The sequence below is a fragment of the Cercospora beticola genome, chromosome 4 (genome assembly GCF_033473495.1).
Source record: "Cercospora beticola chromosome 4, complete sequence".
Lineage (NCBI taxonomy): Eukaryota > Fungi > Ascomycota > Dothideomycetes > Mycosphaerellales > Mycosphaerellaceae > Cercospora > Cercospora beticola.
The window spans coordinates 1268378-1285788 of NC_088938.1; the positions used below are offsets into that span (position 1 = coordinate 1268378).

A 17411-nucleotide genomic window follows, 5' to 3' on the forward strand; every position below is an offset into this window, starting at 1 on the left:
TCGTAAACTCCGTGATCTCCACACCACAACCTGCCGTGCAACGTGTTGTAGCTTATCAATCGTGGGGCAAGATACGCCGGGACTTAAGGACGGACTTGTGAGTTTTGCTGTCGTTGGTCGTTCGTCCACTACATTGCATCGTACAATTTCGGTATTTTCACACTCACAAGAACCAACGCTTTTGATTTTTTTTTTACGACTGAGTAGGCATATTCACAGTCGCCCTTGTGCTAATAGCGTCCTCGCTTCTCCAAAGACTTGTCACAGTCTTGAGTTGTGTGTAGAAGTTCAAGCCTGGCTTGCCGTAGAAAGTGTTTGCGCCTCCTCCTGCAACCGACTTCTTGTTTCCTGTGAAGCTGAACATTGGCAACGGCACTGGAATCGGTACGTTGATACCGACTTGCCCGGCCTCGATCTCTTTCTGGAACTTGCCAGCTGTGGCGCCAGATGCGGTGAAGATAGCGGTTCCGTTGCCGTATTCATTGTCGTTGATGAGCTTGATCGCATCGTCAAGGGTTGGCACGTTCAAGCAGACGAGGACAGGACCGAAAATCTCCTCCTTGTAGCATTGCATGTCCTTGGTCACGTTCGCGATGATAGTTGGTCCAACCTGCAAGGTGTTAGCACGTGCTCGGTAGGAAACTGTTCGTAAAAATGCTTACCCAGTTGCCATTGGCGTATTTGGCATCCTTTGGCTTTGCTCCGCGACCATCAAGTACAATGGTAGCACCTTCCTTCTCAGCAGACGCAATGAGGCCCTCGATCCTCTCCTTTGCCTGTGGAGAGATGACTGGACCAAGATCTGCGCCCTCCTCGAAACCGCCGTTCATGCTGAGAGCCTTTGCACGCTCGGCGATTTCAGGAGCCCAGTCCTTGGTCTCGCCCACGAAGACAAGTGTGGAAAGTGCCATACATCTCTGGCCCGCGGCACCGAACGCAGCACCAGCGATGGCATTCAGTGTGGCGTTCTTGTTGCAGTCAGGTAGGACAGCGGCGTGGTTCTTGGCGCCCAAGTTGGCCTGGACACGCTTGCCTTGTGCACTGCCACGGCTGAAGATGTACTCGCCAGCCTTGTTGGATCCGACGAAGGAAATGGCCTTGATACGTGGCTCGTCGATGATGAAGTCAACAGTCTTGGCTGCACCGTGAATGATGTTGATCACTCCAGGTGGGAAGCCAGCCTTCTCCGCGAGCTCCGCGAGGATCATGGTGGCACCTGGGTCGCGCTCTGAAGGCTTGATGATAACAGTGTTACCAGAAATGGCGGCAATGGGGATAGTCCAAAGTGGAATCATGGCTGGGAAGTTGAAGGGGCAAATGGCTGCCACAATGCCCAGTGGCTCCCGGTACGAACGAGTCTCCATGTCCTTGGCCACTTCAAGCACCTCACCAGTGATTTGTGTGGTAATTCCGCATGCGTTCTCTGCTACTTGCAGACCACGAAGGACATCACCCTTGGCGTCTGCGAAAGTCTTGCCTTGCTCGAGCGTGATGCTCGCGGCCAAGCGGTCCCAGTTCTCTCTGATCAGCGCCACATACTTGAACATGAGCTGTTGCCTGTGCAGCACACTGGTCGCCTTCCATGCTGGGAATGCCTTCTCGGCGCTGTCTACTGCCGCCTTCAGCTCTTCATCTGTGGACTGCGGCACGCGGGTAACGAGGTTGTTTGTGGACGGGTCGTGTAGATCAATCCATTGTGTAGCCTGAGAGTCGATGAACTTGTTATCGATGAAGTTCTGGGTGTTCAATGGCTGTTGCACTTTCTCGTGGGTCGTTGGGTATTCGGTCGCTGTCGTCGCGGCGGAAGTGGTACCTTGCAAGTGTCGAGTTGTGGCGTGTAGCCGTCGGACGGCCTGCTGGCCCGCATTGGGGTTTTGCGGCATTCTGGTAAATCGAGCGGCGACTGGAGCTGCAGGCCGAAGCGTCAAGCTCTGGAGTAGCTTTCCCTTGGACACAATGCGGCGGGTCGACATATTCGTGGAAAGGAAGAACTCGCTGTCTTCTAGCTAAAGAGACGACGAGGTGGAGCGGAGAGGGATGGAGGGTATCCAACAATGTATCTTTTGCGGAGTGCAGGCGAAACGGTAGAAGAACAGAGCTCGTCGTGACGTCCCCTCTCATCCGCCCTCGGCTTAAGAAGCACAGCGGCATCGGATCCTCAGGGCATTACTTCTTGGCACGGATCCGTATTGTGTATCCATCCGCGAACAAATACCCTATACGGCACGGCATCGACGAGCGCGATATATTGTAGACATCTCACTTCCGCAGATTACGCACAATGACCACGCTTCCAATTCAGTCTGCTGTACTTTGCGACCTACCGTTGCACACCTCCATGCTGTCAAGATCAATGCTGGCTTTCCGCTACGTTCATGAGAGCGGGCGTGAAGACAGAAACACTTCTCTTCATCGGGGACGAATGCCACACCACCGCATCTGGGCCCGGCATCGCTGCACCAGACCGCACTCCGTGGAGACAGCATGGCAGCGCGAAGTCTGACCGTGACACCGGCGAGCAGCCACCGGGCCGGGCAGCCATAATGGCAGGTGTGGCCGACAAGTCCCTCCATGACACGCCGAAACCCTCAAACGATCATAGGGTTTGTTGTACGTGCGAAGTCACTGGGCTGCGTCCATCGTCGAGTTGTGCCGCAGCAAATGGGCTACATATCATAAGCAGGAACGAGATGACTCGCAACTTCATGTGGTACCCGAGCTGATAGGCAACAGACGAATCCTTCAGACTTCACCATAAAAGACAGATGATTTTGAGCTGACATGCAGGAACAACCATCGCTCAGCGTTCAAAATGCCATCAGGAAGCTGCCTATGCGGAGAGATCAAGATAACCTACGAAGGAGAGCCCATGTTCACGGTAGGCTCTTCACCAGCAGCTACGAAGCATATCTGATCAGCGGGCAAGGCAATATGCTGGTGTGACGACGACCGCAAGATGGCCGACATCTCAGTCTATCAAATTCCCAAGCAACACTTCAGGATCACGTCTGGGACGCCGAAAACCTGGACGAAGCCATCTGACTTCGACCGCGAGATCACTAACCACTTCTGTGCAACTTGCGGAACGATTCTCTTTCGCACGGGTGGCAGCCCCAATGTACAAGATTGTATAGGTTTGCGGGCCGGCGTACTGGATGATCAGAGTATTGTCAACGAGACTGTGCCCAAGGTTGAGGTCTTCCCGGAGCGAAGGCCGAAATGGAGAACCAAGGTCAAAGGAGCCATACAATTGAAGGGGCAGGTGGAGATTCTTGAAGATGAGTATTGGAATAAAGATGGCACTTCAAAGGGGACTGATGCCGACGCTACGACGAGTTCGAATGGTAAGGATCTAAGTTCTGCAGAATTTTGAAGCAAATTCATGTTTGTGGCTGCAAATGGCATGTGTTGCAATCAAATGTGCATGATTATATCAAATCTGCCAAAATGTTTCCATTGATGCAAGAATTGAGCCTGATCTTGTCCAAGGCTTTCACATAACCTAAAGATTCGAAGTCGTAGCTGTGACGGCGGTCAACCCCTCCTATAGCTGGCGGCACTGACCGGGTACACCGCGAACAGGATCATTGGATTACGGATCCGATCCTGTTCAGAACACTGCTCGACGGCATTGTGGGTAGTATTCAGTATCCGATTCATTCACTCGTGTATGGCCGTCGTGTGCGGATATAAGCCGGACATTTAGTGTTGGACAGTTGCTGTAGTATGAAGCCTGTATTTTCCGAGGCATGAAATGACTGTCGTCCTGTGCTCCCGATATTTGCGACGTCCGCGGCTCACGAATCCCCGAGAGATTGGTGAGATCGCTCACGAAACCATCGGAGGCCTAGCAGACGCTCCAGATCCTCTCTGCTTCATCCGATCCCTGCACGCTAATAGATCTTTCAGGCCAATACGAAGGAGATATGGTGCGATTATCAAGCCTGTAACACTTGTCTATGTTCGCGCCGGTGCACTAGCTCTGTGCGCTAATGGGAATAGGAGCAGAGAACGCTAACATTGGGGTATCGAAATCAGCGACGCACGACCTCCTCAGTGTCGTCGAACTCTTCTACCTCCTCCGTGCTGTCGCTGTTATCGCCTGCGCGATCATCGTCGGATTCCTGTATTTGCATTTGAGGAGCACCGCCTCTTCGTCCAAAGAAATCATCTGTCTGCAAACCTCGAACCGCATCAGGCCTAATCCGCTTATTCATGGTCTGTCCGCTTCGTCGTTGCTCCTTGATGTATTCTCGGATGGGTACCATGGCGGCATCTCTGCACGCCTCCTTGATGCCGGACCCACTCATGCCAGCACTTACGCGCACGAGCACATCCAGATCAAATGCAGCTGCACCATTTTGGAACTTCCTTCGGTCGATCTTGGTGTCGCGTAACGTCAACTCGAATATCTGTCTCCTTTGCGCAGCATTCGGCAGACTGACCGGGAACTTCTTCGGCATACGTCGCAAGATGGCCTCGTCGATATCCTGGATCCTATTCGTTGCTCCGAGAATGCAAATCCTTTGGCTTCCCCCTTCTGTCGTTGACGAAGCAAGACCATCCCAGTGTGTCATAAACTCAGCCTTCACCATTCCGCTTGCCTCGTGTTCGCCGCTCCTCCTTTGTCCGAGCACAGCATCGATCTCGTCAATGAATACGATAGAGGGTTGCAGTTTCCTAGCAAGCGAAAAGACCGCCGCCACCAATTTGTTGCTGTCACCGTACCATTTCTCCGTCAAGGTTGAAATATGCAAATTAATAAAGCATGCGCCGCTTTCACGTGCCAAAGCCTTTGCCAACATTGTCTTTCCGCATCCAGGAGGTCCATAAAGTAATACACCAGAGGGGGCAGTAAGAAGACTGGAGTGGTTCGAATACAAGTGAGGCATGGTGAGCGGATATATCACGCCTTCGCGCAGCTCTTCTATGATCTGGTCCAAGCCACCTATATCGTCGAATGTAACAGGTATTTCGGTCGGCGCGACTACTTCGGAAGCGATAGTCTGCTCGTATGTGTTCAGTGCAAGCTCTTGCTTCCTCGGTCGCTCGACGAAGCCGGAGTCTTCGTCATCGTGCTCGTCGTCGTAGGTCTCGTGAGTGTTGAAGATAGAATGAAGCCGGGATTCTACTGCTGCTGATTTTTGCTGTGCTTCCTTCTTGGCTTTCGCATCAGGGTCGAAGTGGGCGATAATCTGTCGGGCGAGGAAGAAGGCGACAACGGGCTGCGCGGTGGTCAGTAAGTTGGCAACGGGCGTGTATCGTGTCATAGCCTTACCGCAGCAATCATAGGAAGAAAATCGAAGGCGTATGCCGTCCAGCTCTGCTGCTTGATGGCCATGATGTGGACGTGGAGGCGATGGGCGCCTGTGAGATGTTCGTAGGCGTCGACTTTCACATGCTGCCTTCATGAAGCGTGCTCGTCGGCTTGTCGGAGTCGCCAGCCACAGCATGCCGACGCCACAATTTGTCGTCACTTGCCGCTTTCCGCCCGAAAGTGCTCGTGCAGGGAAGGCGCGTCTGCCCCGCGACAACGCGTCTCGCTCCAAATTCACTATTTCCCGATCAACAGAACTTCATACACAAGTCAAGATGGCGCCAGCAGCAGTCGAAGCCAGCACCGCGATTGAGCCTCAGCTTCAAGTCAAGACGGAAAACGGTACCGTCAATGGGCATACGAAACCGCACGAAGAGTACCAATATTTGAACCTCATTCGAGACATTCTACAACATGGTGAACATCGCCCCGATAGAACTGGAACTGGCACGCTCTCTATCCCATTCCCACCGCAACATCGCTATACTCTTTCCAAACCAGATGGGACATTAGTATTGCCACTCCTGACCACGAAACGCGTCTTTCTACGTGCGGTGGTAGCAGAGTTGCTGTGGTTCGTTGCAGCAGATACCAATGCGAAGACGCTCCAGGATCAGAACGTTCACATCTGGGATGGTAACGGGTCTAGAGAGTACCTAGACAGCGTTGGACTTTCTCACCGCGAAGAAGGCGATCTTGGGCCAGTCTATGGATTTCAATGGAGACATTTTGGTGCCGAGTACAAGGATTGCCATACAGACTATACTGGACAAGGAGTGGATCAGCTGGCTGAGGTCATTCACAAGCTCAAGAACAATCCTTACGACAGAAGAATCATTATGTCTGCCTGGAATCCCGCAGATATGAAGAAGATGGCTTTGCCACCTTGTCACATGTTTGCCCAGTTCTATGTTTCGTTCCCCAAGGACGCAAGCACGAGGGGAAATGGCAGTAAGCGCGGTGTTCTCCATTGTCTACTCTACCAACGCAGCAACGACATGGGCCTAGGGGTGCCATTCAACATTGCTTCGTACGCACTGTTAACACACATGATTGCGCGCGCCACCGACCTGGTTCCTGGCAGTCTAACGCATACGATGGGAGATGCGCACGTCTATCTGGATCACAAGGAAGCCTTAGAGGTACAATTACAACGAGAGCCGCGCGACTTTCCGACGCTGGAGATATCGAGAGAAGTGGGTTGCAGTATTGATGGATGGAAAGCGGAAGACTTCAAAGTTGTTGGATACGAGCCGCACAAGTCCATTGCCATGAAGATGAGTGTATAGAGAATCTTCCATGACCGGAGACGAAAGGTGCTCTCTATCTGAGTGGCCACATTGTCAGCAACATTTGCCCGGCACGAATCTCAGGACGAGAATACGTCCGATGCTTTTGCTGTTGATTTCGGACGCTGCAACAGCCATTCGAGAAGATTACAATACATTTGTGCAAGCGAGCAACGATCTCTACTGAATCGATAGCGTTTCGAGGAGAACCACGGAAACTTCGGTCGTCCTTATTTCTCTGTGAGAAGGATGAACTATGCGAAGACGGCGATACCAAACATGACGGGATATAGGGAAGCTGAGCAGCATCTTCTGCTACGCGAGTGGACTGGATTGCAGGAATCGAAAGAAGTGGGCTCTTCAATGCGAGCAGAATGCGCGTCGGCCAACATCCACGACATAACGCGCAACAGGAATTCGTCCTCGCCTCGCACCAGCGGCGATCTTTCGAGTTTCCTTCGCAGAACTCATCGCCGCTCGGAACTCAGGGATCCGATCTATTTGACATGCATCGCGCTCGAGAGGAGTGAGGCGAGTTCTGTATTCAATGTGCAGATGATGCATTTCGTTAGCACTACACATGCTATTGTTGTTACATTCTGTGCATTCAACCTGATGCCCTTTGGGTATTCTCCCAGTCGGTCGCTCCCAGACTTGCCTCAAAAGTCGAGCCGATTCCCGCACTGTATACTCCAGACGCCACGCTCAGCATGTCAGTCTTTCGGTCTTCCCATCCTATCAATCGTAGCAAGCTTTGCATACACAATTTCAAACGATGTTCATTTCAAGCTTCGCCAAATCGCTTTTCGAACTCGTCGAATAGCTTCGGGGTGATTTCGTCGCTACTGTTGCCTTCGACTCTCCATAGTACACCTCGCTTCTTGAAGTAATCGACTAGACCTCGGCTACTTTCGTCAAAAGTCTTTAGCCGATTCATCCAGACTTCTGGTTTGTCATCATCTCTCTGGATCAGTGGCTCTCCCGTGATGTCGTCTTTGCCATCGACTTTCGGTGCGTTGAAGGTCGTATTGTACACTCTCCCGCTCGACGGGTGCACCCATCGATTACAGATTCGGTCAAGGATGATCTCAGTAGGAGTATGCAGTTGGATAGCCATGTTGACTGGCACCATTTTCTCCAATTGCTCGGCCTGTGCTGCATTGCGCGGGAATCCGTCTAGGATGAAGGACGCATCTGGATGTTCGCTGTAACGGTAGTCGGTGTCCAACTCAGTAGGAATTGTCGTCCAGCTCTCGGGCACCCCATCACCCGCCGCAGGCTGCAGATCGGCTGCGTTGCTGTAGTTCAATGTGTATGGTTGCATGCCATCTGCAGGTATGAGCCAGCCTTTGGTAGTGAGAGCGTTGCGGATCAATCGTAGAATCATGGCATCGGGCACCAAGGCTCCGCGATTCATGAGCGATTCGGCTTGAATGCCTGGTCACGCGACGTCAGTGTTTGGCTCACGTCATGGGATGAATTGGATAGCGACTCACCGAGCGGTGTCTTGTTGCGAACATTATCCCGCAGCAAATCTCCCGAGCTGATGGCAGATAGTTGTGGAAAGCGCTTCATCAATCGCTCCGTCTGTGTGCCCTTTCCAACACCCGGCGCACCAATGAGAATGACCCGAGCTGCTCGGCGCAGCCTTGAAGTCGGCATGGCTGGTATTGATATCGAGTCGCAAGTTGTGTCGATGGCAATACTGGCCGAGTCGCAAGCGGGTGGTTCAAGTGCAGCAGGTCGGGAAAGCGGGAGCCGGCGCAATGGGTGTGATGGTGAAGACTCGTGAGCCTTCCGCGGACAAGGTGTGTCAGCTGCTGTCGTAGACGGCCATGGCGAAGGTGAGGATGGTGAGTGAGGTGTGAGAGAGGAAGAGGAAGGGCAGGCGGGTGGGATGGGCGGACGATAAGATCTAGTGTCGTTCAACCAAAAACAGCGCCGAGGGACGGCAGGTGTCGCTGTTGCGGAGCTGCTGCGGAGGAGCTCGTGTGATGACCGAGAGCGACCGGCCGAGCGAGTACGGGGGGCTATGTACTTGCAGTGGTCATAAATCTTCCACAAAGTACACATTCCACAGCAGAAGATCCGCCTGCCGAGCTGCTACGCGTAGCCACAGCTCGGGAGATGCGACTAGGCTCGCTCAGGCAACAGAGTAGGGACAAGACGCAGACGCTGTTTATCCAGCATATTATTGCGTGTCTACATTATTCTCAAAACAAGAAGTTGGCCCACAGACCCTGTCGGCGAGAAGCTTTCGTTTTAAGTCCGGGCTTGGCTTCAACGGAACGACCAGGGTGTCTGCCGTTCTTTGCTGCAGCAGCTGCTGATGTCAGTAGATCTAACTCGCTGAGACGCAAGTCAGCCAACTCTGTTTTCTCTCCCTCTCAACATCACCTCCCCACCACCGCCACCCATCATCGCCCGCCTTGCAAACCGACGAGGGCATCGACTCCCGCTATTCTTCTTCTGCTGCCGGCCAGCATGATGAACTCACGCTACTCGGCGCAACTTGCGCCTCTCCTGCTTCGCCATGGCACGAGAACCGCCTTCTCGAGATCTGCTCGCCTGCCTAGGACCATGCCCGCAATGGCCATCATCGTTCCTCGCATGCATCAATCCACCAACAATCAACACCATGGAGAAAACAGTGGTCCGCCACCTGGCTTCAACATCGAGCAGGCTAAGAAGCCAATCGCCAAGGAGGCCGACAAAAAGTCCTCGGAACAGAAGATCTCCATTCCAGCTCACAAGCCTTCCGAATCCGCTCCTACACAGGCTGCCGAGCAGCAGGCTCTGAGCGAAATTGCCGCAGAGACTGCAGCGGAAGAAAAAGCGGAGGCGAAGAAGGACGTTGCAAAGAAGGAGGAGAAGAAAAAGATGACCATGTGGGAGAAGGTTAAGCACGAAGCGCAGCATTACTGGGATGGTACGAAACTGCTGGGCACCGAAGTGCGCATCTCCTCGAAACTGGCCTTCAAAATGGCGGCAGGCTACGAACTCACACGAAGAGAACACCGTCAACTCACCAGGACCGTGCAAGATCTTGGCCGCCTTGTGCCATTCTCGGTGTTCGTGCTGGTCCCATTCGCAGAACTGTTGCTTCCAGTCGCCCTAAAGCTGTTCCCAAACATGTTGCCTTCCACCTACGAGAACGCAAAGAGCAAGGAGTCCAAGGCCTCCCGCCTCCGGTCGTCAAGAAAAGAGGTTTCGAACTTCTTGCGCCAGACCATGCGTGAGTCTGGACTTCCCGTATCTCAAACCACAGCGCAGAAAGAGGAGTTCACAGAGTTCTTCCGAAAGTTGAAGACCACGGGAGAGGAGCCCACAAAGGCGGACATCATCAAGGTCTGCAAGTTGTTCAAAGACGATTTGACTCTGGACAATTTGTCGAGACCACAATTGATCGGTATCTGCAAATACATGAACTTGGGCACATTTGGCACCGATGCCATGCTTCGATACACTATCCGCCATCGCATGCGACAGATCAAGCGCGACGACAAGGCTATCAGCTTTGAAGGCGTCGAGTCGCTTTCTGTCCCAGAATTGCAAAACGCCTGCGCCGCACGTGGTCTTCGCACTCACGGCATGAGCCCGGGACGTCTGCGGGATGATCTCCAGATGTGGCTCGATCTGCGTCTCAAGTATGGTGTCCCAAGCACCCTTCTCGTTCTGAGCAACGCTTTCATGTACGCCACCGGCAAGGAGAACGAATTCGAGGGTCAAATGTCGGCACTCCAGGCCGTGCTTGCCAGCATTCCAGAAGAGCTCTTCCATGAAATCGAGCTTGAAGTGCACACCGCCGAAGGCGCAACAACGAACAAGCAGAGGCTGCAAGTCATCAAGGAACAGCAAGAGCTGATCCAAGAAGAGAACGAGCAAGCCGAGGAACAGAAAGCATCTGGTCGTACGGAGGTCGTGAACGACAAGGAGGACATCGACGAGAAAGAGGAGGAACAGAGACAACACGAAGCTCTTGCCAAGAACAAGGACAAGGCTGAGTCGGACATGCTCGAGTCAGAAACAGAGCTCGCAGAACAGCAAAAGCAAGAGAAACAGAGCACGGCCGCCGGCACCAAGGACGGTGCGTCGCCCACGCAGGAGAAGACTGAAACCAGGTAGAGTGGTCCAGGGCGTGTAATGAATACGGCGCCGACACGGAAATTTGTTACAATAGAGGCATAGAACGGGTGGCGGGCGTTTTCGCGGTCGCTTTTCATATGTCATGCGAAAGGCGGCCATGCCGAGTGGCGAATGCCAAAATTCAAAGATCAATGTGTGACTAGAAAATTCGCCCAATGACAGGGCGCAATGGAAGGAAGGGATTTCGGACAAGATACTACGCTGCTCCATCACTCGCGGGAAATGCAAGCAGACAAGCATAGCTTCCATAGATATCATCACTTCCCATAATCAAAATATTTGAAACTGTAGTCCCGGATCAGCCGTGGAACATAATGATGAGTTGAGCTGCCGAGTTGACAAGTTGACAAGTTGTGACGATTGCATGTTTTGCATCATCATACAGTAGCTTCGACTCGCGATGTGCACGCGCGATAGCTTCGTGTGGATATGACAGAAGCTTGGTTGAAGGCTTGGCCGCGATGGCAAGGGCCACGTTTCTCATTCATGCCTGAGTGAGTAAGTTGTTACGGCTTCCCGCGATATCCATGCTGACAAGATGCAGATCGAGGAGGGTCACGCAGCTCAATGTGCAGCGCAGCATAATGCACGGCAGTGTTCTACTACATGCCTTGCCTGGCGACCTTGAGCTGGTTTTCCGACTTCATCTTCGCTAATCGAAGGACTGGTCAACACGCAAAACAATGTCAGCCATGTTTGCCTCGATGTAGTATCCCTAGCTCAGGCGCTGACTGAAACTCGCTCTGGCAAAACCGCATACTGCATCTACACACCAACCGGCACTCGAACCCCTGACCTACGCGAACTTCGCGCGAAAATAGCAAAACGACAAGTCGACGATCCTGTTTATGGGGATCTACCGGAACTAGAATCGGCGATGAGTCGCCAACTTGTCTGAGCAAGCACAATTGCTAGCAGTTTATTAACCCCAACAACATTCCTGACCAAATGCCCGCGAGCAGAGGGGCTTTGGCGATGGCAGTCCTATAGTTGCGTCAGTTACGCCTCAAGTCCAGGAGTGTAAACAAAAACCAAAAAAGCAAGGGAATGAGAACGAATGTATTACGCGCCAACCGGCACTCGAACCCCTGACCTGCCCGTAACTTGAGGAACTCTCGCGCGCAAAAAGCAAAAACAAGTCGACCGCACTCTATACATGTGGTCTGCCGAAATTCGACGCTTTGCGAGTCAACTTGTTGAGTAAGCATGTTTGTTTGGGATATATGAAGGTCAACTGTGGCCGCACGCGACTACTGCGAGTTGCGCTGCAGCAGTCGTGCCTGCTGCCACCTTCCGCGGTCAAACTACTGGGTTTGAGAAGGAGACAAGTACTGTTCATGGGCGACCAGTACCATTTGCTTACACCAATATTCCTTAGAGTCGAGACGGGAGCGACTATGCCGAGCCCTGGTCAGCTTGCTGTTGCGCAATGCACCATGAGTCAAATCAAACGTGTTCCGAAGACAACAAGCGCGCTCTACTGCCCATCATATCAGTCTCTCATATCACATCTTCAACGCTTGCGCTTCTTGCTCAGCTCAGTCACGTCCACAGCTTGTCACGCATTTTTGGCAAAGACAATTATACAACAAATACGCCTTGTGTGTAGCAATCAATTTGCACTCCAGGCATCAGAGCTTTGAGCTTTGTGAAGAGTCAGGTCTTGAATGACTCTCCACGCATCTTTAACGAAGCTGTCCGTCTCACCGTATATGAAGTAAAACGCTGTCTGCGACCCATCACGATAAGCGACTCTTACTCTTAAGTGCGAGGACCGGATACCAGGCAAAACCGGTTTTGGACACGACACGTACTGGAAAGCTTTCACGATGCTCACTGCGGTTGCCACTGCGAAGTGCCGCCCACACAAGTGGATGGTGCTGGCAAATGGCGGGCTCCTACCCACACCCTCTCGTTCCGCTGCAAGGATCACGGGCGACCACGACGCCGCTTTCGAGATCACAATCGTGAACTAGCACGAGATACTTGCTACACTATCACATGAACCATATACTTCCGCGGTGTAACAGTCGATTTCACGTGAACTTGCACAGATCGAGTTGAATATTCACCTCGGGAACTCAATTCACAGGAGCTCGTCTCTGCATGCTCTATTTCAGCCATCTTTCTCTCTATCACAACACTCTTTTCATGTCGCAAAACCTACGAACTCGGAGCATTCTATCGTACTGGCAAAGGCTTGAGGACTAGCCACCATGCCGTATGATGGGTTGCCAACTGGCATTGAACCTCAGGGTTTCACTGAACAACAGGAGAACAGCAAGTCGAAATCAGATACTGGAGCAAAATCTGGAGACTGTTACAGTGATGGCCCCAAACCCTGTCCACGGCTACCAGTCGAACTCATGAGCCAGATATATGGTTGCACATTCTCTCCCTATCTCAATGCCGCCATTCACAACCGCGATTTCACTCTGATCAAAACCGAATCTGGATTTCACACTTTGGCCGAGACCGACTGCAAAGAAGCAATGGACTTCATGCTGGTCAACACAGAGCACAACGAGAAGTTCAGTGCTTATCTGAACAGGCACGCTCCCGTGCATGTTTCACTGGTCACCAAATTGACCCCGGTCGATGACTCTTCCTTCCATCTCACCATCAGAAGCGTTGACAACATACTCCCTACAATGGCAAGACAGCTTTACATCAGTACCGAGATCGAAACTCCAGACGAATCCTTTGCCAACCCGGAAGACACATCCAAGTTTGAGTGGGAAGGTGATGTTCTCACGCCATGGCCAGTAGATAGCCTGGCTGAGGAGGATATCATGGCGAATGAGATCTTTGCTCAGGCCTTCAGAAAGCACCTCGGCAAGGAACTTCCAGAAGATGTATGCATGACGGTCACTCATTCAGAGGAAGAGGAGAGCATCGTGCAGCAGGTGGACAGACGCACTCAGTTCGACATCACAACCTCACCTACTTTTGTCGAACTCAAGAAGCGCCTGCAAGGTTGCGTCGACACAGAAGACATTTTCCTGGTTTTCGACAACGTCGGAGGAGGGTCGCTATCCGGTGAGGACGAATCTGGGGGCGAGTTCGACGGTATGGTTTTCAAAGAGCTGGTTACGGCTGTGGAGCAGATTGCGCGAGTGAAGCGGTACGCTGTCCACGTCGGACGCTATGGGATGTTTGCGTCCCGCAAAGCTGGTCACATGTGGATCAGCCCCGAGGTGCTGCGCATCGATCGCGATGTGCCATGGTGGAGATTCAACGAGGAGTATTACGAGCTTCTCAGGGACTTGCATATCCAGTGATGAGCATGAGCATGAGCATGAGCAGCTGGCGCAGTCTACAGATCACTGAATCTTCGCACAGTGTCTGGAGACAGTCGGGCTGTCTCAAGATCCATTTTGACGACCAAGCACCAACATTACACAGTATACCTTTACGAATCGAATATCAGCAACACGGCAAATTTGGCTTTGGCTGAGTCGGATGTCGACTCCACGAAAACAGCAGAGGCATGAAGCGTTGAGAATACTCCGAAATAGATACCAAATTGACACATGCACTGCACAAAATGTTCCCTACGTTTGATTGAGTTGATGCGCCAACATCGAGGTATGCACATTACACATTTATATTCAGATAGAAGCCGTCTCATATTGACTTCTGCTAGGCATTTCCCCCAACCCACCTTCCGCGATTCAGCTCCTTGGCTCTGTGGAGGAGGCAGGTACTATTCATGGGCAACCAGCACCACATATTGCACTGGTGTACGCTGCCGACTACAGCAAACTCTCTCCTTTCCCCACCGTCTCACGGATGCGGCTTCCTACAAAACAACAGCGAAAGGTTTTCTTGAACTCGCTTTCCGGCGCTTACGCTTCTTGCTGAGCTCAGCATGATTGTATACTTGGGCAAAGACCAACATACAGCAAATACCCTTTGCTTGCGGCAAACGGTTTGTTATCCAGGCACCAAACTCTCGAGCTATTAGAAGAGTCAAGTAGTTACTGACTTGCCAGGCGTTTTCCGGAGAGCTTGCCCCATTCTAAGTGATGGTACCGCAAGCCACCACAACCTGGACGTATTGCAGCATCCTCTGCGCTGTGCATTTTCTGCACTTCCACCTGTCATTTAAGTGTACTATAACACAATGTCTACACTTCTATCAAGTTGTATATGGCACTTTCTGCTGAGGACCACGCCCCATTTCGCAGATCGCCAGGCTACAAATTTGGATCAGAACACTTTCTGTGCTCAACTCAAGCCACGCAGCTGAGGCCGGTCGGTAACTTCTATTTTAGAGGCGCATTGCCAATCGTGCAAACAGGCCCCGCATAATCAAAGGGGCTGTACATTGGCACCGAGGTCGAGAATCCTCGCGGTCCCTTGGATATACGCTGATATCACACTATACTCGAAACCTAGCCAGCGAGAGGGATCAGGCTTCATGCTAGTGGGAAAGTGCCATAATGACAAATCTGTGCTTCTCTCCAGCTTCCTTCACCTAGGGCTATGGTCATACAAGAATTCGGCAACCGGCTCGAGCTGTGTGCCCCGCCGTTGCCGGCACTGCTAACACAGGTGAATCTTCCCTCCGGGACTGGGATCATAATCGAAGCACAAAGCAGTTGGCGATTTTGACACATGGTATCAGGTGACCAAAAAAAACACCTGTGCAAATATCCACCCTGCATAGCGCGTTCACTACCTGCTTGCTTCACTGCACGATTGTGCTAGTTTCCACAATACATCAACCTCCCTACTGCTACGATGCTCTTCCTTCCACCTTTCTGAGCCGTGAGCTTGCACCGCAAATTCGATGGCAAACGCGTCCAGAACAGACATCATGTCTGGTCGACCAGCATTCTCCGAACTCGAACCTCTGCTTCAAGAACAACAGCAGCAGCCAATCGCTACGCCGTGTGAAGATGAAGACCGTCGTCGAGACTTCCTTGACTCTGACCTTCCATGGGAAACCATTAGCAACATATACTCCTATGTGCTACGAACCAAGATCTCGATGAGGGAGTACCAAAAAGACTTCACCTTAGTCAAGACCAAGGGCGGGCACAACTCTGTAACAGGAAGCATTGACGACGATCTTGACCGCTTGCTGTTGACAAGCACGACACACAACGACCACGTCGGCCAGTATCTGCACAGGTCCGTCCCAATGCATGTTCAACTTGCTGCCAAGCTCAAATCGGGGTGCAACAACTGACGCGAGTTCAAGATCGAGAATCTTGACAGGATGATACCTACATCAGTACGCGGGCTGTACATCACTGCCCAGTGTGAGGTCGTTCATGAGACATTCAGCGACTCAGCAGACACTTCGACGGCAAAGTTCGAATGGGTCAATGGAGATGAGACAGCAGAATGGCCAGTTGATGGAATCAGCGTCGAAGATGAGCTGGCTAACAATGCATTTGCGGAAGCGTTCAGACGTCATCTCAGCGACGAAAGCTCAGGTCAAGCACATCAGACGGACGAAGTCATACGTGAGGAAACCATAACAGGCACGGGATTTCGTGGCGAGATTACAAGAACAACCGCGTTTGCGGAGTTCAAGCGACGCCTTCACGCTTGTGAGGCGACAGAGGATATCGTATTGGTTTTCGACATCGAGACAGAAGATCCTTTCGCGGGAGAGCCGGATTTAGAATCGCAAGAAGCATTCTCTTTGTTCGAGCAACTGATGGCTACCGTGGAGGGGATGCTCAGAATCAAGCGCTACAGCATCCATGTTGGACGCTTTTCAGCAACCAAGATCCGCAAGCTCAGCCAGGACTGGAAGGCAGCTGGTGTTATCCACATCAACCAAGAGACGGCTTTCGGACCCCACGACGAGATCCATTGCAAGTTGCTGTCGGATCTACACATTCAGTCACTGCCTCTACCATGAGTGGCTCTTCCAATTAACATTGGGTGTCTCAAGCTTCAAAGTAACGACAAGCATACACTCAATATCGACACGAAAATTAATGACAGTACGATGAAGTGGCAACGCTCGGCCTATCACAGCCACAGGAATCGCAAGCAAGAAGTATGATGAATCGTATGACCACCGCACAAGTCATTCTCTACGCCCGAAGCGGCTAAGAAGAAGAATACAACAGCAGGTAGCCGTGCTGTTTGATGCCATAAACGAAATATCAGTATGAAACTCTCGCTTCTATCATTTGCACAACCCGAATTCCGTTCCAGCCTGCGAATGATCTATTTACCCGACTATCGGCAGAGGACACATGCTTCTCCGATGCATGTGAAAATATCTCTGAAATTCTCGAGTCTCCTCAAGTGCTGATCAGAGCTATGCAGTGAATCAACGCAACACGCTTGCCAGCTTCACATGCTCCACAGTGTCTTATCATTCGCATCGGTCAAGCTCTGTCAGTGCTACACTAGTGGTTATGAAGAACACATGCTGGCATCATGCACTTAGCAGCTTGTGATGGCTCTCAGGACAGGTGAATGTCTGTCCTCTTCTTCCGTGCACTCTTAGCACTCTCTCCTCTTCTATAAGATGGGGTTTCTCAAGACCTTGCAACTCTTTCCGCTATCGCACACTTCTAGTGCTACCTGCAACCTGAATATTAACACGAACCCACCCATGTCCACATCCATCCTAACCCACCTCTTCGACGACTCACAACAAACATAGCTTGAACCCACAAGCACCT

General features: G+C 51.9%; 8 protein-coding genes across 8 annotated transcripts; 5 read left to right on the forward strand and 3 right to left on the reverse strand.

The window, feature by feature from the left end:
• Positions 1-193: 193 nt before the first annotated feature.
• On the reverse strand, positions 194-1973 carry RHO25_006132 (uncharacterized protein; the record flags this gene model as incomplete). The annotated part of the gene is made up of 2 exons (XM_023596986.1): positions 194-610; positions 663-1973. The coding sequence occupies 2 exons, from the start codon at positions 1971-1973 to the stop codon at positions 194-196; spliced, it is 1728 nt and encodes a 575-aa protein (XP_023451750.1).
• Positions 1974-2956: 983 nt separating this feature from the next.
• On the forward strand, positions 2957-3373 carry RHO25_006133 (uncharacterized protein; the record flags this gene model as incomplete). Its single annotated transcript, XM_065602742.1, has 1 exon — positions 2957-3373. One exon carries the CDS (start codon positions 2957-2959, stop codon positions 3371-3373), a length of 417 nt encoding a protein of 138 aa, XP_065458814.1.
• Positions 3374-4034: 661 nt separating this feature from the next.
• Positions 4035-5341, reverse strand: RHO25_006134 (uncharacterized protein; the record flags this gene model as incomplete). The annotated part of the gene is made up of 2 exons (XM_023596987.2): positions 4035-5225; positions 5279-5341. 2 exons carry the CDS (start codon positions 5339-5341, stop codon positions 4035-4037), a joined length of 1254 nt encoding a protein of 417 aa, XP_023451749.1.
• Positions 5342-5592: 251 nt separating this feature from the next.
• Positions 5593-6606, forward strand: CDC21 (thymidylate synthase; the record flags this gene model as incomplete). The annotated part of the gene is made up of 1 exon (XM_023596988.2): positions 5593-6606. The coding sequence occupies one exon, from the start codon at positions 5593-5595 to the stop codon at positions 6604-6606; it is 1014 nt and encodes a 337-aa protein (XP_023451748.1).
• A 784-nt stretch (positions 6607-7390) lies between these two features.
• RHO25_006136 (uncharacterized protein) lies at positions 7391-8268 on the reverse strand (the record flags this gene model as incomplete). The annotated part of the gene is made up of 2 exons (XM_023596989.2): positions 7391-8043; positions 8103-8268. The coding sequence occupies 2 exons, from the start codon at positions 8266-8268 to the stop codon at positions 7391-7393; spliced, it is 819 nt and encodes a 272-aa protein (XP_023451746.1).
• A 927-nt stretch (positions 8269-9195) lies between these two features.
• RHO25_006137 (uncharacterized protein) lies at positions 9196-10731 on the forward strand (the record flags this gene model as incomplete). Its single annotated transcript, XM_023596990.2, has 1 exon — positions 9196-10731. The coding sequence occupies one exon, from the start codon at positions 9196-9198 to the stop codon at positions 10729-10731; it is 1536 nt and encodes a 511-aa protein (XP_023451744.2).
• A 2237-nt stretch (positions 10732-12968) lies between these two features.
• RHO25_006138 (uncharacterized protein) lies at positions 12969-14033 on the forward strand (the record flags this gene model as incomplete). The annotated part of the gene is made up of 1 exon (XM_023596991.1): positions 12969-14033. One exon carries the CDS (start codon positions 12969-12971, stop codon positions 14031-14033), a length of 1065 nt encoding a protein of 354 aa, XP_023451743.1.
• Positions 14034-15574: 1541 nt separating this feature from the next.
• On the forward strand, positions 15575-16633 carry RHO25_006139 (uncharacterized protein; the record flags this gene model as incomplete). Its single annotated transcript, XM_065602743.1, has 2 exons — positions 15575-15891; positions 15979-16633. The coding sequence occupies 2 exons, from the start codon at positions 15575-15577 to the stop codon at positions 16631-16633; spliced, it is 972 nt and encodes a 323-aa protein (XP_065458815.1).
• Positions 16634-17411: the final 778 nt, after the last annotated feature.